This window comes from Castor canadensis, chromosome 4 (genome assembly GCF_047511655.1).
Source record: "Castor canadensis chromosome 4, mCasCan1.hap1v2, whole genome shotgun sequence".
Lineage (NCBI taxonomy): Eukaryota > Metazoa > Chordata > Mammalia > Rodentia > Castoridae > Castor > Castor canadensis.
In genome coordinates this window covers 151,263,056-151,284,677 of record NC_133389.1, presented here as the reverse complement: position 1 = coordinate 151,284,677, position 21,622 = coordinate 151,263,056, and the positions used below count along the sequence as shown (strand labels likewise).

The 21,622-nt window shown below is 39.0% G+C and overlaps 1 protein-coding gene across 1 annotated transcript in view; it reads right to left on the bottom strand.

The window, feature by feature from the left end:
• Nucleotides 1-19,468, bottom strand: part of LOC109688485 (caspase-10) — a 37,460-nt gene extending 17,992 nt beyond the window's left edge. The window contains 4 exon segments of the mRNA XM_074069555.1: nucleotides 9,928-10,063; nucleotides 17,924-18,029; nucleotides 19,121-19,374; nucleotides 19,376-19,468. Of these exon segments, the coding sequence (XP_073925656.1) occupies nucleotides 9,928-10,063; nucleotides 17,924-18,029; nucleotides 19,121-19,374; nucleotides 19,376-19,468 (589 nt within the window).
• Between the last annotated feature and the right edge of the window lie 2,154 nt (nucleotides 19,469-21,622).

Sequence of the window (21,622 nt, the reverse complement as noted above, 5' to 3'; positions counted from 1 at the left end):
AAATTTCTAAAGTGAAAGCAGCCCAGAGCAGAAAACTGACCCTTGGCTAAAATCTCTCCCTCAGCCCACATATACCAGCACCCTGTACACTAAGAACTGCAAGAGACTCCTGCTACTTTTCTTCTATCTCAGTGGTGCTGAAGATTCGGCCCAGTACCCTGAGCACACAGATAAATGTTTGAATACTGAGGTTTGTCCCAAGTCCAGTGGTAAGAAACCGCACCTCAACCCTAACACTCTACAGTCTTTTCTGAACAATGAGAATACTTCAACTGAAAGAGTACAAGTGATTAAAACTTCCAATCAACAAATTGGCCTCAGATGCACAAATCCCAATGCAAAAGCAGAAGAAATATGAAAAAAACAATGTGTCTCCTCCAAAAGTCAATAACCCCAACATAATGACAGTAATGATAGTGAAGTGGATTAAATCCCCAATAAAGAATTCAAAAGAATGATTATAAGGATGATCAACAAGACTGGGTATGGTGGTGCATGACTATTATCCCAGCTACTCACAAAGAAGAAATAGGAGGAACATGGAGTGAGGACAGCCCAGGCAAAAGGTTAGTAAGCATCTATCTTAAAAACAAATTAAAGCCAATGGCCCCCGAAAACAGGCAGAAGTAGCAATACTTATCTCTGACAAAGTAGACTTCAAACCTACATTGATCAAACAAGATAAAGAAGGACATTCTATACTAATAAAAGGGGAAATACACCAAAAAGAAATAACAATTATCAACCTATACGTGCCCAATGTCAATGCACCCAATTTCATCAAACATGCCCTGAAGGACCTAAAAGCATATATCAACTCCAACACAGTGGTTGTGGGAGACTTTAACACCCCATTATCATCAATAGATAGGTCATCCAAACAAAAAATCAATAAAGAAATCCAAGATCTAAAATATGCAATAGATCAAATGGACCTAGTTGATGTCTACAGAACATTTCATCCAACCTCTACACAATATACATTCTTCTCAGCAGCCCATGGAACCTTCTCCAAAATAGATCATATCCTAGGGCACAAAGCAAGCCTTAGTAAATGTAAGAAAATAGAAATAATACCGTGCATACTATATGATCACAATGCAGTAAAAGTAGAACTCAACAACAAAAGTAAAGCAAAAAACATGCAAACAGCTGGAAACTAAATAACTCATTACTTAATGAAGAATGGATCATCGATGCAATAAAAGAGGAAATTAAAAAGTTCCTGGAAGTCAATGAAAATGAAAACACAACCTACTGGAACCTATGGGACACAGCTAAGGCAGTCTTGAGAGGAAAGTTTATAGCCATGAGTGCATATATTAAAAAGATTGAAAGATCCCAAATCAATGACCTAATGATACATCTCAAACTCCTAGAAAAACAAGAACAAGCAAATCACAAAACAAATAGAAGGAGAGAAATAATAAAAATAAGAGCTGAAATCAACGAAATAGAAACCAAAAAAACCATACAAAGAATTAATGAAACAAAAAGTTGGCTCTTTGAAAAAATAAACAAGATCGATAGACCTGGCAAACCTGACTAAAATGAGTAGAGAAAAAAACCCAAATTAGTAGAATCAGGAATGCAAAAGGGGAGATAACAACAAACACCATGGAAGTCCAGGAAATCATCAGAGACTACTTTGAGAACCTATATTCAAATAAATTTGAAAATCTTAAAGAAATGGACAGATTTCTAGATACATATGACCATCCAAAACTGAACCAAGAGGAAATTAATCACCTGAATAGATCTATAACACAAAATTAAATTGAAGCAGCAATCAACAGTCTCCTCAAAAAGAAAAGTCCAGGACCTGATGGATTCTCTGCTGAATTCTATCAGACCTTTAAAGAAGAACTGATACCAACCCTCCTTAAACTGTTCCATGAAGTAGAAAGGGAAGGAAAACTGCCAAACACATTTTATGAAGCCGGTATTACACTTATCCCAAAACCAGGCAAAGACACCTCCAAAAAGGAGAACTATAGGCCAATCTCCTTAAGGAACATTGACGCAAAAATCCTCAACAAAATAATGGCAAACCGAATTCAACAACACATCAAAAAGATTATTCACCACAACCAAGTAGGCTTCATCCCAGGGATGCAGGGGTGGTTCAACATACGAAAATCAATAAATGTAATAAACCACATTAACAGAAGCAAAGACAAAAACCACTTGATCATCTCAATAGAAGCAGAAAAAGCCTTTGATAAGATCCAACATCATTTCATGATAAAAGCTCTAAGAAAACTAGGATTAGAAGGAAAGTTCCTCAACATTATAAAAGCTATATATGACAAACCTACAGCCAGCATTATACTTAACGGAGAAAAACTGAACCCATTCCCTCTAAAATCAGGAACCAGACAAGGATGCCCACTATCTCCACTCCTATTCAACACAGTACTAGAATTCCTAGCCAGAGCAATTAGGCAGTAGCATACTGTTTCTGTAAGTTTGGCACTGTAATATAATTTCAAGCCAGGTACTGTGATACATCCAACATTGCTCTTTTTGCTTAAGATTGCTTTGGCTAAGAGCAATTAGGCAAGAAGAAGGAATAAAAGGAATACAAATAGGTAAAGAAACTGTCAAAATATCCCTATTTGCAGACGACATGATCCTATACCTTAAAGACCCAAAAAACTCTACTCAGAAGCTTCTAGACATCATCAATAGCTATAGCAAGGTAGCAGGATATAAAATCAACATAGAAAAATCATTAGCATTTCTATACACTAACAATGAGCAAATGGAAAAAGAATGTATGAAAACAATTCCATTTACAATAGCCTCAAAAAAAATCAAATACCTAGGTGTAAACCTAACAAAAGATGTGAAAGACCTCTACAAGGAAAACTATACACTTCTGAAGAAAGAGATTGAGGAAGACTATAGAAAGTGGAGAGATCTCCCATGCTCATGGATTGGTAGAATCAACATAGTAAAAATGTCTATACTCCCAAAAGTAATCTACATTTTTAATGCAATTCCCATCAAAATTCCAATGACATTCATCAAAGAGATTGAAAAATCTACTGTTAAATTTATATGGAAACACAAGAGGCCACGAATAGCCAAGGCAATACTCAGTCAAAAGAACGGTGCAGGAGGTATCACAATACCTGACTTCAAACTATATTACAAAGCAATAACAATAAAAACAGCATGGTACTGGCACAAAAACAGACATGAAGACCAGTGGAACAGAACAGAGGATCCAGATATGAAGCCACACAACTATAACCAACTTGTCTTTGACAAAGGAGCTAAAAATATACGATGGAGAAATAGCAGCCTCTTCAACAAAAACTGCTGGGAAAACTGGTTAGCAGTCTGCAAAAAACTGAAACTAGATCCATGTATATCACCCTATACCAATATTAACTCAAAATGGATCAAGGATCTTAATATCAGACCACAAACTCTAGAGTTGATACAGGAAAGAGTAGGAAATACTCTGGAGTTAGTAGGTATAGGTAAGAACTTTCTCAACGAAACCCCAGCAGCACAGCAACTAAGACATAGCATAGATAAATGGGACCCCATAAAACTAAAAAGCTTCTGTTCATCAAAAGAAATGGTCTCTAAACTGAAGAGAACACCCACAGAGTGGGAGAAAATATTTGCCAGCTATACATCAGACAAAGGACTGATAACCAGAATATATAGGGAACTTAAAAAACTAAATTCTCCCAAAACTAATGAACCAATAAAGAAATGGGCAAGTGAACTAAACAGAACTTTCTCAAAAGAAGAAATTCAAATGGCCAAAAAACACATGAAAAAATGCTCACCATCTCTAGCAATAAAGGAAATGCAAATTAAAACCACACTAAGATTCCACCTCACCCCTTTTAGAATAGCCATCATTAGCATCACCACGAACAACAGGTGTTGGCGAGGATGCAGGGAAAAAGGAACCCTCTTACACTGTTGGTGGGAATGTAAAGTAGTACAACCACTCTAGAAAAAAATTTGGAGGCTACTTAAAAAGCTAGACATTGATCTACCATATGATCCAGCAATACCACTCTTGGGGATATACCCAAAAGACTGTGACACAGGTTACTCCAGAGGCACCTGCACATCCATGTTTATTGCGGCACTATTCACAATAGCCAAGTTATGGAAACAGCCAAGATGCCCCACCACTGACAAATGGATTAAGAAAATGTAGTATCTATACACAATGGAATTTTATGCAGCCATGAAGAAGAACAAAATGTTATCATTCGCTGGTAAATGTATGGAATTGGAGAACATTATTCTGAGTGAGGTTAGCCTGGCCCAAAAGACCAAAAATCATATGTTCTCCCTCATATGTGGACATTAGATCAAGGGCAAACACAACAAGGGGATTGGACTTTGAGCACATGATAAAAGCTTTAGCACACAAGGGAGGGGGTGAGGATAGGTAAGACACCTAAAAAATTAGTTAGCATTTGTTGCCCTTAACGCAGAGAAACTAAAGCAGATATCTTAAAAGCAACTGAGGCCAATAGGAAAAGGGGACCAGGAACTAGAGAAAAGGTGAGATCAAAAAGAATTAACCTAGAAGGTAACACACATTCACAGGAAATTAATGTGAGTCAACTCCCTGTATAGCTATCCTTATCTCAACTAGCAAAAACCCTTGTTCCTTCCTATTATTGCTTATACTCTCTCTACAACAAAATTAGAAATAAGGGCAAAATAGTTTCTGCTGGGTATTGAGAGGGTGGGGGGGAGAGGGAGGGGGTGGAGTGGGTGGTAAGGGAGGGGATGGGGCAGGGGGGAGAAATGAACCAAGCCTTGTATGCACATATGAATAATAAAAAAATAAATAAATAAAATAAAATTTTAAAAAATCGGGCATGATAGCACAGTCTGTGATCTTGTACTCAGGAGGCACAGATAAAAGGATGGTGGTCTGAGACGAGCCTGGGCAAAAAGCATAAGACTCTATCTGAAAAACGAGCTAAAAGCAAAAAGTACTGGGGCATGGCTCATGTAACACAGTGCTTATCCAGCATACATGAGGCCTTGAGTTCAGTCCCCAGTACCTCCAAAAAAATTCAACAAAATTAAAGAGGACATGAATAAACACCTGAATGAATTCCAAGAGAATACAAATAAATAGCTTAACAAAATAAGGAAGATGAGGTGGGATATGAAAGAGAAATTCAATAAAGATACAGAAATCCTGAAAAAGATGAAACAAAAATTCTGGAAATGAAAGACTCAATAAATCAAATAAAAAATTCAGTTGAGGAGTAGGGGTTAAAGGAATATACTATATTGAACTCCCAGTACTATTAATTTATGCTAATAAAAAATAGTAAAAAACAAAAACAAAACCTTAGTTGAAATGCTCACCAACAGCAAATCAAGTTTGATCAAGTTGAAGATCAGAATGTCATGGCTCGAAGATAAGACTGATTAATTAGAACATTCAAAAAAAGATAAAGAAAAAATTAAAAAGTATGAACAGAGCATGCAAGAGTTTGGGACACTATTAAAAGACCAAATCTATGAATCACGGGCATAAAAGAAGGAAAAGAAGTAGATGCTGCCAGGCACTGGTGGCTCACGCCTGTAATCCTAGCTATTCAGGAGGCAGAGATCAGGAGGACCACAGTTCAAAGCCAGCCAGGGCAAATAGTTCACAAGACCTTATCTCAAAAAATATCCAATGAAAAAAGGGCTAGTGGAGTGGCTTAAGTGGTAGAGTACCTGCTTAGCAAGTGTGAGGCCCTGAGTTTTCAAAACCCTATGCCTCCCAAACAACGACAAAAAAAAGAGTAGAAGCTAATAGAAAACATATACAATAAAATAATAGCAGAAAATTTCCCAAATCTTGAGAAAGAGGTGGTCATCCAGGTACAGGAGGCTTTTAGGACACCAAACAGACAAGACCAGAAAAAGACCTTTCCACAGCATATTATAGTTAAAACATTAAGTATACAGAACAAAAGAATATTGAAAGCTACAAGAGAGAAGCACCAAGTCACATATAAAGGCAAACCCATCAGAACAACAGCAGATTTCTCATTAGAACTAAAAGCAAGGAAGTCATGGAATTATGTATGTCAGCCCTGAACGAAAATAACTGCCAAATATACATATGGCTTATTAGTCAAACATTTGCCCACTGTGCTCGAGGTTCTAGCCCTCTACTCCACTCAGGAAGAAGAACAGTAGAGGCCATTCTCTCAACCGGCATGGTTCAGTTCCCAGATCAGAGACTGCTGTGCTCTGGTTTGCTGATTCTCTCTGTGTTCATACTGCTTAGGACTACACCACAAATTCTAAGATGCTTTGATGGCTAGTGGCAGGACTTTGCTGATCCTCAGAACCCTATCTTTTGACTTGCAGGGGTTTCTGTGATACAGTTGGTGTAGTCCCATTGGATGGAAATTCCAAGCCACAGAGCCAGCCAGGGATCTCAGCCACTACATCTTCCTTCTCCAAGCTCCCTCCTGACTGCCTTCAGACTCTGCTGCTTCTCCCCACTCCCTCTGTGATTCTATGCCCACCAGCACCTGCCAGAATGCTCATGAGATGCTGGTGCAACCAAGTCACTGTGCTATGTCAGCTCTGACTTCCTTACCTATTACATAGGAGGTCTGGTGTAGGAACAGCTGTTCAATAAGGTGTATGCCAGAGGATATCAGTTAGCTATCATCTTGCTTGCTTCCCATACTCTTATTCCACCTAGTGCTTTAAATGTTAGCTAGAGCAATAGGAAAGAGAAAGAAATAAAAAGGATATAAATAGGAAAGAAAGAAGTCAAATTATCCCTGTTTACAATGATATGAACCTATATTGAGAGACCCTAAAGGCTCCACAAGAAAACTCTTAGATTCAATAAACACTTCAGTACAGTAGCAGGATACAAAATCAACATACAAAAATCAGTAGCTTTTCTATATACCAAATAATGAACTTCCTGAAAAAGAAGTCAGGAAAACAATCCATGTACAATAGCCTCAAAAATAAGACAAAATACCTAGGAATAAACTTAACCAAAAGACCTCTACAATAAAAACTATAAAGCACTGAAGAAAGAAATTCAAGGAGACATGAGAGGATGGAGAGACATCCACGTTTATGTATCAGCAGAATCAGTATCATTAAAATGACCATATTGTCAAACATGATCTATAGGTTCAATGTAAACATCATCAAAATTCCAATGATAATAGAAAAAAAGTCCTAACATTCATACAGAAACACAAAAGACCCCCAAATTGCCAAAACAATCCTGAGCAAAAAGAGAAAGACTGGGGTACCACAATACCTGGCTTTAAACTATACTACAGAATCATAATAACAAAAATAGCATGGTACTGGTACAAAAATGGATAGGGAGACCAACAGAATAGAATAGGAGAAGTACTTGTAGCAACAGCCATCTGTGCTAAAAACTGGCATTAGAGGAAAAAAAAAAAACCTCTTTAACAAATAGTGCTGGGAAAACTTGATATCCACATGTAGCTGACTCACATAGTTCCCTATCTCTCACCCTGTACAAAAGTAAATTCAAAATGGATCAAAGACCTATTGCAAGACTTGAAATTTTGTAACTACTACAGGAAAACAGGGGAAACACTTCAAGATATAGCCATAACCTGCATATATATATATATATATATATATATATATATATATATAGTCTGAATAGGACTCCTCAAAATAAAAGACTTCTTTACAGCAAAAGAAAAAATTAACAGAGGGAAGAAATAGCTAACAGAATGGAAGAAAACATTTGACAGCTACTCATCCGACAGAGGATTGATATCCAGAATATTTAAAGAACTCAAAAATTAAACACCAAAAGAGCAAATAGTCCAATTAATAAATGGGCAAATGAACTGAACAGATATTTTTCAAATGAAGAAATAAAGGCAGCAAATAAATACATTAGAATGTTAAAAAGCGCTGCTCAGGTGCAGGAGGGTGCCTGGACTTATACTCTGGACCATATGAAGACAAAAAGGGATTTGGATGAAGAAGTTGTTCAAGATGGGGAGCTTCATACAAACTTGTTCTGGGAAGGTGTATAATTCGGTATCAGAGCCAGGGACCAATATGGCCTTACTTACACTCTGCAAAATATGAACAAAAAAAAGGATTCTTATGAAAAAGTTGTTTGGGATGCAATGGAATAAGGCTGACACCATTTCATACCTATTTCCTGATGAAGAAACTGAGACATGGAGACGTTAACTAGTTTGCCCATGATGACACAGTGAGAAGGGACCTAGTGAAAACTTGAGCCCAATCAGTTTTGTCCAGTGGCTGTTCTCCTAAGTCAGAGTGTTCATTAGAATGAAAGCACAGCTAACACTTTTAGGAACAGAAATGGACTATGTTGAAGACAGGTTATCCAGTGAATTTGTCTTCAGTAACCCAAATATCAAAGGAACTTGTAGCTATGGAGAAAGTGCTAATATTGAAACCTCAGGACTCCTCTGGCTGCAAACCCAGGAGAGCTTTGGGAAACCTTGGAAGTCAATGAAGAAATCATGAGACTGTCACGTGCTCAAGGTTAATAATGTATGGCTGCTTTTGGGGAAAATAAAGTGATGCATTTTGAAAATGAAAAAAAAAAGTTCAACATCTTTATCCATTAGGGAAGTACAAAGCAGAGCTACAATGAGATTCTATCTCACCTCAGAGTAGCTATCATCAAGAAAAAAAAAAAACAGTAAATGTTTGAGGGGATGCAGGGATTAAGAAATCTTTAACTTTGTTGGTGGGAATGTAATTTATTCCAGCCACTATGGAAACCATGGAAGTTCTTCAAAAAATTAAAAATACAACTACCATATGATCTAGCTATCTCACTCCTGGTTATATACACAAAAGCATCTACATCAGCATTCAACAGAAATACCTGCATATCCATGTTTACTGTGGCCTTATTCACAATAGCTAACTTATGGAATCAGCTTAGGGGCCCATCAATGGAGATGGGCCCCTAAACAGAGCAAAATGGACTGGAGGTGTTGGCTCAAGCAGTAGAGTACCTGCTTTGCCAGCATAAAGTCCTAAGTTCAACCTCAGTCCCACAAAAAAGAGAGACAGGGAGAAATGGACTCAGAAAAGCACAAATATTTAGCATATTAACACATGAGAGGCAGCCAGGTGTGACTTTTGCCCTGTGTTTCTACCTCTATATATCATAGCAAAACTACTTTTAAGCCATAACCTTAGCACTCATGAAACTAAGGCAGGAGGATCACAACTTCATCACCAGTGTGGGCTACATCATGAGATCCTGTTGAAAGAAAAAGAGGGAGGGAGGAAGGAAGGAAGGAATTCTCTAATAGTAATTTCTGAAAGTCTCTGTGACTTCCCTCTCTGACAAGCATAGTCATAAGAGCAACATATATTGAATGTTTCCTTCATGGCAGACATGCTGTTTATGGGAATTAACTCATCCAATCCTCACCATTACCTATGATATAGATACTATTATGACCACTTTACAGATGGAAAAAGCAAGATACAGAAAGGCTGAGGAAAGGGCCACTGCACCACTTACTAATGGAGTCCTGTCAACCTGACCCTGTAAACCCTACTCATAGCTCCTATGCCTCCTTCTTTTTTATGTTATATCATTCAAAATAATCTCCTATACTCTCATTCCTATGTAAGAATCAGAAGATGACATTTATCTACAACTACTTTCCCCCACTAGAACATAAGCTCCAAGAAGATGGGAGCCTTGCTCTCTAAGTTGCTATACCTCCAGCCTATAAAATGATACCTGTTGTATGGGTTTTGGCCCATTTTTTTTTTACAATGCATTCAATAAATATGTATTGAATGAACAAATAGGGGAGATTTTTGGTTTCTTATTCATCAAAATAAATGGTTTAAGAATCCCCATGGTCTGGTGCAAGTAAGCAAGCCTAAGTTACTTACCTTTCCCTCTTTTATAGTTCTCTATCATTTTCAGAAGGTGAGGTGCAACCTTTTTGCAGAGGTCCTCCAGTAATGTCAGATTATCTTCTTTTATTTCATCTTGTTTCTCTAAATGTGCCAATAAATTTAGTGAAGTCTGCAAGAGAATCAATGGAGTTACATTTAGTTTCCTACCGATTATCCATTCACTTGTTAAACACTATCTGTGTAGACACTTGACACCGGGTTTTACATTGATGAATAAGGGATCTCAAGGAATTCAATAGTGTAGGAAAGGGTTATTATCAAGCAACTCTCTATACCATCTGGTTAAAAAAAATGAACAAAGTTATATTAGAGCCCACAGAAAAATCTGAGAACACGTGAATACCATTTAACTACATATGCCTTGGCTGAGTGGAAAGAGGAGAAAGTCTCCGGCCCATGTTGAACAGTTTAGTCTAAAAGGTGCAGAGTGTTTAGGAATGTTGAGAGGGAGGCCTGAGTCCAAACCCAACTGAGAGTTAGGTCATGGCTGGAATGGTGGGCTGGTGTCAGGAGTCCCATGGGTCACAAGCTACCAGCAGCAGTCTTAAAGCAGAACAGCAACATGAACAGATCTGTTTTAAAAGGTAATCTTGGGAGGATGTTAGATTACACAGAAAATATTGGCAGGAAGATTAAATACCCTCGTGAAGAAATGATTGAGACTTGGTCTACAGCTAGCAGCGGAAATGCAGAGGAGATATTGAACTATGAGGCATTTCTGAAGCAAAATTTGGTGAGTTTTGGAGATCACATGAAAGTGGATAAAGAAATAAAGGAAGAGTCAAAGATGACTTCAAATGGTGATACTGTTCCTTTATTCATCACTCATCTGTTCCATTTAGCAGGCTCCATACAAGGTGCATGTGGGAGGCAATACTTGAAGGATGCTCAGGATGTCACAGACCAGGTAGAGAAGGACATTCCATGCAAAGACATCCGCATGGGGACATGATGAGAAACTGGAAATTGGTTATTATGAGGTTCTTGGTGGCTTCAGCAAAAAGAAATTCATAGGAATGATGCAGGCTAAAGCCATTCTGGAGTAAGTTGGAAAGTATCTAAGAGATGTGGAAAGAGAGGTACATAAAGTACTCTTTTAAGAAGTTTGGCAATAGCTGGGCATGAGTGGCTCATACCTATAATCCTAGCTACTCAGGAGACAGAGATCAGGAGAACTGCAAACTGCAGTTCAAAACCAACCTGGGCAAATAGTTTGAGAAACCCTATTTTGAAAAATACCCAAAGCAAAAAAAAAAAAAAAAAACAGGCTGGCAGAGTGGCTCAAGTGGTAGAGCACTTGCCTACCAAGAGTAAGGCCCTGAGTTCAAATCCCAGTACCACCAAAAAAGAAGAAGAAGAAGAAGAAGAAGTTTGGCAGTAAAAGGAAGGAAGAAGATATAGCAGTAACATAAGAAGAGGGTTAATCAAAGTGTGTGTGTGAAGGTGTCTGTGGGTATGTGTGTGTGTTTGTGTGTTTTTTCAAACAAGACATCCAAAATACAAACAACCCAGGGCAAGACCAGAGCTTCAGTCTTAACTGGTTTCTGTCCTCATCTGATCAAAAAAGATAGCATAAATTTTTAAGATATTGCAGAGACAATGAAGAAGACCAAAAATGCAAAGAAGTATGTATGCCTGTTCAGTAGCCCTATATAAAGCAGGAGAGAGAAGTGTGAAGAAACATTCATCCAAAGGCTAATCATCTGGGGAAAGAGATAAGGAGAGCCTCTGACACACACACACACACGGTTCTGTTGCAAATAATGGACAGATGAGTTCTCTGGACCTCAAAACTGAAACTAGGTTTCAGCATGACGAAGAAAAGGAACTAAGACAAGATTCCCAGAGCAATGATAGAAATTGATTCCCTTTTACTGTTAAGACTGAGTGAGAAAAACACAGTTATCTGGCTGCTTGAGCATGGGCCTAGAGGGGCTTTAAGCCACGCTAATTTAGCAGGGGGAGGAATACTTGGAATGCTTCTGGCCATAAAAGTAATTCTTTTTCATTTTTTTTCTTTATTCATATGTGCATACATTATTAGGGCCATTTCTCCCCCTCTTCCCCCTGCCCCTCCGCCTTCTCCCCACCCCCCTCAATTTCTTTTTCATTTTGTAAAAAGTTTATTAGATGTTTAGCAAATGACACCTTCTATACATACACACTCACATGCACACGATTTAATTAGACCTGGATATTAGTTTAAGAATACTACCTGGGAAAACAGTATATATGGGAGCTCTTTTGTTCTACAATAAAAAGCTATGCTGACCAAAAAAACAAACAAACAAACAAAAAACTAGGCTGAGATGTGGTTTCCTTTCAATCCAGCCATCTGTGCTGATTGCTATGTTGAAAAGTTTCTTCAGGTTTCTCAGAAAATGTGTGGGCAGCTCTGCTGCTTAAATTTGTAAGAAAAATAGCAAAAAGGAAGCCTAGCACTCTACAAAGGTCTTGAAGACATTTGTGTAAATTTAGAACCTTTCCCTTTTGACTGAAGGGTGTTCAGGCCCTCCTCCAATGGCTGAAGTAATTCACTTTCTGAGCTGGGCCCAGTGGCTCACAACTGTAATCCTAGCTATTTGAAAGGCTGAGATAGGGAGAACCATAGTTTGAGTTCACAAGATTACATCACAAGCAATAGCTGACTGTGGTTGCACACACCTACATCCCAGCAACAGCGGGTAGCAAAAATAGGAGGGTTGTGGTCAAGGCTGACCAGGGCAAAAAAAACCAAGATTCTATCTCCAAAATAACCACAGCAAAATTGGCTGGAGGAATGACTCAAGTGGTAGAGTGCCTGCCATGAGCAAGCACAAAACCCTGAGTTCAAATCCCAGTACTGCCAACAAAATAAAAATAAAAATTGACTTTTTGGTAAGTCTTTTGAAGTTGCTACTACAGACAATGCAGCCTCATTAAGTCCAGGTAGGAAACTCCTCTGGATTGCTTGGGGACTGTCCTTTACACATACACACTTCAGAAGGTTGGCCTGATTGTAGATAAACCTGATCAGTTGGGAGCATACAACTTGGGCACAATTTAATCAGGAAGAATTAGAATTCCTTCAGAATTCTAAGATCACTTGTGTGGGGGATAACTTGTCTATCCTTTTACATCAGGGATAAAAACTCAAGGGGACTTTCTGCTTGGTGTGCTTGCTATCAGACCTATGTCAGTTTCACACCCTTCTGCAGAAGTAAAATTTTTTGCCTTGCTGACTGACTCCTGAGTCTTATTTCTAACACTTGGAATCCAGGAAGGAAGCAGGATTTTCCTGAATTTGACCAAGTCTACATTATAGCTAAACACAGTGACTTTTCCTTTTAGTGTTAGACTGCTTCAGAAAAAAATCATTTGACTACTTAAGCATCATATGCTTCTGGTCATAAAAATGATTCTGAATATTTATACAGAATGGAATTTTATGCAGCCATGAAGAAGAATGAAATCCTATCTTTTGCAAGTAAATGGATGGAACTGGAGAACATCATTCTGAGTAAGGTTAGCCTGGCCCAAAAGACCAAAAATCGTATGTTCTACCTCATATGTGGACATTAGATCAAGGGCAAACACAACAAGGGGACTGGACTCTGATCACACGATAAAGTGAGAGCACACAAGGGAGATATGAGGATAGGTAAGACACCTAAAAAACTAGATAGCATTTGTTGCCCTCAATGCAGAGAAGCTAAAGCAGATACTTTAAAGCGACAGAGGCCAATAGGAGAAGGGGACCAGAAACTAGAGAAAAGGTTAGTTTAAGAAGAATTAATTTAGAAGGTAACACACATGCACAGGAAATCAATGTGAGTCAACTCCCTGTATAGCTATCCTTATCTCTACCAGCAAAAACCCTTGTTCCTTCCTATTATTGCTTATACTCTCTCTACAACAAAATTAGAAATAAGGGCAAAATAGTTTCTGCCTGGTAGCGAGGGGGGTAGGGGGAAAGAGGGACGGGGTGGGGGGGAAGGGGGGAGAAATGACCCAAACATTGTATGCACATATAAATAAATAAATAAAAGAAATCAAAATAAAAAACAAAAAATAAAAATGATTCTATAGCCACAGTTGCTTTCAGACAGAAGCCAAGACCTGCACAATCAAGAGACAGAAGACATTTTCCAGTTTACTTTAACTGAAACCACAGTTCAGTGGCCAGCGTACCAGAGACTCCTTTAACAAATAATCGTTCCCTTACCTCTCACTCCCCACCCCACAGTGCCTAGAGGACAGGGACTGCTGCCCATGACACAGGGAGGGACATAAGAGAGTTTTCATTTTATGTATAAACCCGGTCAGGTGCTGGTGGCTCACACCTGTAATGCTAGCTACTCAGGAGGCAGAGATCAGGAGGACCACAATTAGAAGCCAGCCCAGGCAAATAGTGCATAAGACCCTATCTCAAAAAAACCCAATACAGAACAAGGCTGGCAGAGTGGCTCAGTAGTAGAGCACCTGCCTAGCAAAAATGAGGCCCTGAGTTCAAACCCCAGTACCACAATAAAAAAAAAAAAAGACACTGAGAAATTTGTGAGAGGCTGCCCCAAATTGGAAGAAGATGTTATTTAAACCACTTGGAGAGCTTTTCAAATTATAAGAATCTCCAACATTGAAAAACTCTGAATTTAAAGTAAAATCCATCAGTTTGTACCACTTCAAACATCAGCACTGAGATGTCACAGAAGCAGAATATCAAACTGGTACAACCCATGGTGGCGCATGCCTGTAATTGCAGCACTCAGAATGCTAAGGCAGGAGGGTCAGAAACTCCAGGCCAGGCTGAACTACATAGTGAGATCTTCCTCAAAAAAAAAACAAGCAAACAAAAAACCAGAATATCCTCATAGTGCTTTATAGAAAATTAAGACAAAAATCCTTGATTTTGATTTTTTAAATTCTCTGTGGACCTTTAGGCCTAGGCATAGGCTTACACACACACACACACACACACACACACACACACACACACACACACACACACTTATAGGACAAGAACTAAATGTGGATCAAAAGGGAAAAGCAAGAATGTAGAATTTAATGTACTTCAACTGTAAAAAACTTGGAGAGATGCTGGGGACATACCTCAATGTTAGAGCACTTGCCTATTGTGTGCAAAGCCTGGGTTCCATCTCTGACATCATAAAAAAAAAAGGTGGGGGGAGAGAATGGGTATATCATATGCAAAAAAACTTTTTGACTATTTTGAATAATCATGATGACAAAAGTGTTAATATTGATATTTTCAGACTGTTATATGTGTAATAAGTAATAGAACAAAATTATATAACATTCTAATTCTATCATCCCCCCATGACATTGTAACAGGAGCTTAAAAGCTGCTTTTGCTGAAGAGCACTGATCCCTTACTTGGGCCCAGGAATTAACTAAAGGCAGGAAATAGATGATTACAATATCTCTTTTTCATAGAAATGGAAGGAATAAATTGACAATGGGGAAAATGTAACAGACACCACAAAAGAAAAAAAAAAAAAAAAACTTTTGTATAGCCAGCTTCCCTGCTGGCCAGTTTACTCTGTTGATTAAGCTAACTTTTTCTGCCTCTTCAGTCAATGCTGGAGAATCCAGTAACAAAGATTAATTCCCTTTGCTCTCCAATTAGGTCAAGCAGCTCTCTAGCCCTTATCTCTCTCTGACCACCAGAGTAATAAACTTGCCAGCCAAGACATACAGCTTCAGAGAAGTGGCACCAAACTCCTAGCAAATCAAGGCCACCAGCCTTGGTGGGCATGCATATGGTCATGCAGTCAAGCTGAACCCCTGGATGCCCCTTTAACAGGTAGACATTTTCTCTCAGAAGTGGGACGACAGTGCTTTGAGAAGCTGACTCTCCCTGTCCTTTTCTTTGTCTGACAAATAATAAACCTTTTTTTCTTTTCCTCAAAACACTGCTCTCATTATTTGTAAATTGTGAATTGGCTTTGAGGCTAGGAGACTGGATTTCTGGTAACAACGTGAGAACCAGTTTTCTCAGTGTGGAGAAAAGGAGATATAGGTATAATGTAGAAGAAATTAAATTAAAAAAAAAAAAGGTAGTCGACTTGAATTTGAATTGGAAACAGGATCAGGAACCCAGGAGATATTTTATATTAAAACAAAAATTCAAAAATTCTCTCTCTCTTTCTCTCTCTTTCTGTCTCTCTCTCTTTCTCTCTTTCTCTTTCTCTTTCACACACACACACACACACACACACATTTCTTTTCTCTGTCCTTTGGAAGAAACAACAGCAACAATCTAGGAGCAACTACCAACCCAGAAGCAATGTACATACCCAGCATCTAGTTTATGGTCTTGAAATAACATTTCTCATTAAAAGAAATTAGGGCTTTTTAGAGGGTTATATAACTGGGCAGAAAGTTGAGAAAATGAACCTGAGACATCACTGCCAGATAACAAAGAAGCTGTCATAGACTATTTGACTCATGTTAAAATGAATGAGAAACCAACCTGAAGAAGCTCCCCAGAGCACAAAAGGACACTTGAACTTCACTAGGGATAGTAATTGTAATGGACTGAAACCCCTCAGATTTTTTAAATCCAGAAGTTCAGCTTTATATATATTTTTATAATGGGTCTTTTTCAGAGAATAACAGGAAACCTATTAATAATATTGAAAAGTGGGTAAGTAAATGATAGAATCAAAGATTTACATGTGTCACTGGATAGACAAATAGTAAATGAGGAGAAACAAAATGACAGAATTTTTTTCTTGGCAATACTGATGTTTGAACTCAGGGCTTCAAGTCTGCAAGGAAAGTCTCTACCCCCTTGAGCCACACCTCCAGCCCTAAATGGTAGAATTTTGATATTTCCATTTTGTAACTCCCAAAAAAATCAATCTAAATCCTCAACAGTTTCTAATATCAAAAAGCAGAGTCTTCCAAGAAAGAACACAGGACCACCTATGGTCTTGCCAAAAGGATGTAAGCTGAATCTGATGAAGCCTCTGGATTCCGCCGCCGCTTTGCAAGAAATACAGACTGAAGAGCATGCCCAAGTGCGCTGTGAACTGACACCAGCAAAAACAGGCAGAGGAAATTCTGCAGCCCACTGCCTTGGGGCTTAACAGATAACTTTTAAGAAAAAGAGATTGGGGGCATGCGGGTTAATTTACAGGTTAAAAGACACTTGAAAGAAAAAAAATAACTAAACAAGACTAAATTAAAGGTCTAGGGTTGCCCAGTTAAGTGATAAAGTATGAAGAAACAACACAATATAATTCTATAAAACCCAGGACATTAAAGGTCTAGGGTTGCCCGGTTAAGTGATAAAGTATGAAGAAACAACACAATATAATTCTATAAAACCCAGGACAGTGGTTTCTTATAGCAACCAAAAAGATGCTTGACTGGGATGTGGCAGATGGAGAGGTTTCTGGAGTGGCTGCAAATATTTTATTTCTTTTTTAAAATCCTATCTATTAATTTGTTTTGAAAGCACTCAATTCAGAAGCACTTACACAGAGTTCAGATGGCACATTATACATTATCTTGCTGAAGCACAAAATTAGACTGCTTGACCTGTGTGGTGGTTACAAGAGTATTAGCCTTATAATAATATATTAAGCTGATGTTTGTTTTGAAACTTTTTTTTTTTTGAGGCAGGGTTTCACAATGTAGCCCAGGCTAGCCTTGAACTCTTGATCCTCCTACCTCCACGGCTCAAATGCTGGGTTTACATATATGACCCACCATATCTGGCTTGTGTCATTTTCTGAACCTGTGTTCTGTTGGTTGTTTGGTTGGTTGAATTTTTACAATAAACAGAAAAGAAATGTAGAAAACAATAGCAGAAGTATAAAAGACAAAAGCACATGACTTCCAGTGACCATCTAAGGGAGAAAATTAGCAGAATAAAAATAATTAACCTCCTTCTAACTCTTTGTAGCATCTTCCTAAGCACTGACAGTGCTGCCATAGATCCCATCCTGCATGACCCACTCACCATCTTGGTTTTTGGAATCCTCTCTCTCAGAAGGAAGATCATGTTCTTTAAGGTCTGTGAGTTGATGCCTTCTGATAGTTCAAAGAGCAGGTTTCTAAGACACACACTGAAGATAAAAAATGAAGCCTCACACTTGCAAGAGTCACCCACAGTAAGTCAAGGGCTTTCATACACATTATGCTTTGATTTCTGGATAGTCATACTGTCTACAAATAGAAAAATGAAGCATTTTATTCACACCTTCAGCCTCTGTCAAAAAACATCCTTGAGATGTTTAAATGGCAGAGTGGTAATAAGGGTTTCTGGAATCCATCATTTCTTTCACTGACCCAAGAATACCTTAGGCACTAGGAGCCAGCTTGAATGGGCCAGACCACAAAGCACCCTTCAAGCGCACCTCCTTGTTAGGTTCTTTGATGTATTCACTATATCAGTAAATAAGATAAAACACTTCTGTCTAAAAAGTCTGGGCGATGGTAGGCCTGATGCCTACATTTTACCTCCTTTTTCTTTTTTTTTTTTTCAGTACTGAGGTTTGAACTCACAGCCTACACCTTGAGCCACTCCGCCAGCTCTTTGTTGTGATGGGTTTTTTCAAAATAGGTTCTCATGAACTATTTGCTTGGGGCTGGCTTCAAACTGCTATCCTCATGATCTCTGCCTCCTGAGAATCTAGGATTACAGGCATGAGCCACAGGCACCCGGCTCATTTTACCTTCTTGGGAAAATGCCTACATTAAATTTTATCTCTGGATTCCCACCCAGAAAAATATAAAAGCCCATAACTGAAAATGGCATAATTGATGTCCCTCCCTATCTTGAAGACACATCTCCTTTTTCATCTAGCTTTTGTACTCCAAGTATGCATTGTCTCTTTGTAAATAAAAGCACAAAAGAAAGAACCATCTGGGAGCATGGAAACTGGGAACCATGAGAAGTTCAACCCCCACAATGCACAGTGGCTTCAAGAAGAGTGAGAAGCTAAACAAATGGAAGCCATGTCCAATCTGGGTCTTGTAGCTTTACTGACCTCCCTCTCAACCTCTCAGCACTTTGGCATCTGAAACCGAAAAGTATCTTTTTAGAATTTCCTGGTTTATCTTCCAAGGAGGTAGGTAAGAAAAAGATCCTAGTTCCAGCCTCTTTTTCAAAGCCCAAAGGACCAAATGCATGTCTACCTCACAGACTGCTCCTCACCTGAACAGAGAGACCTTCTTTCGGGTGGGCATCAAAGTCTCCACCTGCGCTTTGGTATAGCTAAGGTGCTGCAGCAGATGATTCTGCTTGGTGGTGTAGAGGAGTTCTGCTAGGATAAAAGGGTCTTCATTACACAACAGCTCTTCTTCCATGAGATGATTAAAAATATCTGAGGCTGAGCTGCATTTCTCCAGCTTCTTCTTGGAGACTAGGTTGATGCAGAGAAACTTCAGGCTCTCCACATTTTGGACCCCCCAGGCTTGAATCAATACTCAGAAGCTCCTCTTGAAAGCTCTCTTTACAGTCTTCATCTGACTTGGAACCCAGACTTTGACCCTGAGATGCCATGGCCAGCCTTAAAGAGACAGAGAGGTAAGGACACAACATACCTCGACTTTCCATGTCATCTCTCAACCCAAACTCCCTCTGTTCTGGCTGTTAGACTATCCTAGAAGTGATAAAAAATAAAAATTACTATGGAGCTACTTCAAAACCCAACAGTCCAGAAAACTCGACCCCCAACATTTGCAAATTACCTGCCCGAAGATTTGGAAGGAGTTTTTGCAGGAAATCAATTTACCCTGATTTCTCCCAAACCAAAACGTCCCCGGTGGGAGATAGTCATGGGAGGAGAGGATACAGTACAGTTTCTCTCAGGTCTGGTAATCTGGTTGGAGCTCTTAAACGTGAAGTTCATTTCTACCAAGTGGCAGAAATAATACTGGATGTACTATGCTTTAAGTTTCAGAAACAAAGAAACCCTGGGTTGGTAGACAATTCAAAAGGAACAAACCAAGACAACAAGGTAACCTTGAGGCACACTTGTTACATCCGTAATTTCAGACTAACTCTAAGACCTTTATTTCAAAAAGGGAAACCCCTAAACCTAGACCACAGAAGAAAAGAACAGATACGAAGTGCTCAAACAGTGTAGGCAGTAACAAATTACATAAGTCAATGTTTCCACCTGACTAATTTATAAACTATGGTATGCTTTGCACTGAATTTCATTCTGATGGAAGCAATGCATTGATAAAAATTACCACTAAAATCTTATCCCTTCAGTAAGGAGTGAAGTATACAGTCATGTAGGACTTGGGGGTTGAACTCAGGCCTCCCAACTTGCTAGGTAGGCGTTCTACCACTTGAGTCATGCCCTCAGCCCTTTTTGCTTTAGTTATTTTTTGGATAGGGTCTCTCTTCCATTTTTTGCCCAGTGCCTGCCTCAAACCACACATGATCCTCCTACCTATGCCTCCCACAGAGCTACAACAACTGGTATGCGCCACACACCCAGCTTATCCATTGAGGAGTCTTGCTAACTATTTTTGCCAGGGCTAGCCTCAGAGATGGTCCCAATTATCTGCGCCCAAGTAGTTAGGATTAGGACTTCGCTATTTTTAGAAGCATGCAAATTCCTTTTTGTGTGTGGGGGGTATGTGTACTAAAGATTAAACTCAGGGCCTTATACAAGTGCTCTACCACTTGAGTCATAGCCCTTTTGGCTTTAGTTTATTTTTCAGCTAAGGTCTCTTCCTTTTTGCCAGGGCCAGCCTTGGATGGTGATCCTCCTACCTCCTGAGTAGCTGGGATTACACATACCAAAAATGAAATTTCAGTACAGTAATAAAGAGTGATTATATGAATCAGTATAATGACAGTTAATATATTTCTTCTTGGCTCCCATCTGAGTGCTCTTCAATTTTATACGATGAACAAATACTACTTTTTTTTGTTAGAAAAAAAGGAAACAGCCAGTTTCAGTGGTCCATTCCTGTAGTCCCAGCACTTGGGAGGCTGAGGGAAGGATGAGGTAGAAGAATCACTTGAGCCCAGAAGTTTGAGGTTAGCATGGGCTACACAGCAAGACCCTGTCTCAAAAAAACACACAAAAAAATCCACTTTTAATGCAATCCTGCATTGGGATCTTCCATTCTGACCGGTTTCTTAGAGATATCTTCCTATTTTAACATATCATTTACCTTGTGGTTTCCTGAAGATTGTGATTTGTAGCTTTAGTGATTCTGCCAAACTTTGTCTCTGTGGAGTGGCGTATTTCTGCTGATAAAAACTATGTTAGATCCAGGTGCCAGTGGCTCATGCCTGTAACCCTAGCTACTTAGGAGGCAGAGATCAGGAGGATTGCAGTTCGAAATCAGCCCTGGCAAATAGTTTGGAAGACCCTAGCTCAAAAAAACTCATCACAAAGAAGGGGCTGGTGGAATGGCTGAATGTGTAAGCCCTGAGTTCAAACCCCAGTACTGGGGAAAAAAGAAAAAACCTATGTTGGAGCGGTGGGGGGACTGGGATTTAAACTCAGGACTTCATACTTGCAAAGCAGGCACTCTACTGCTTAAACCACATCTGCAGTCAATTTTGCTCTGGTTATTTTGGAGATGGGGTCTTGCAATCTATTTGCATGGTCTGGCCTTAAACCTTGATCCTCCCAATCTCAGCCTCACAAATAGCAAAGATTACAGGTATGAGCTGCCACCAACAACC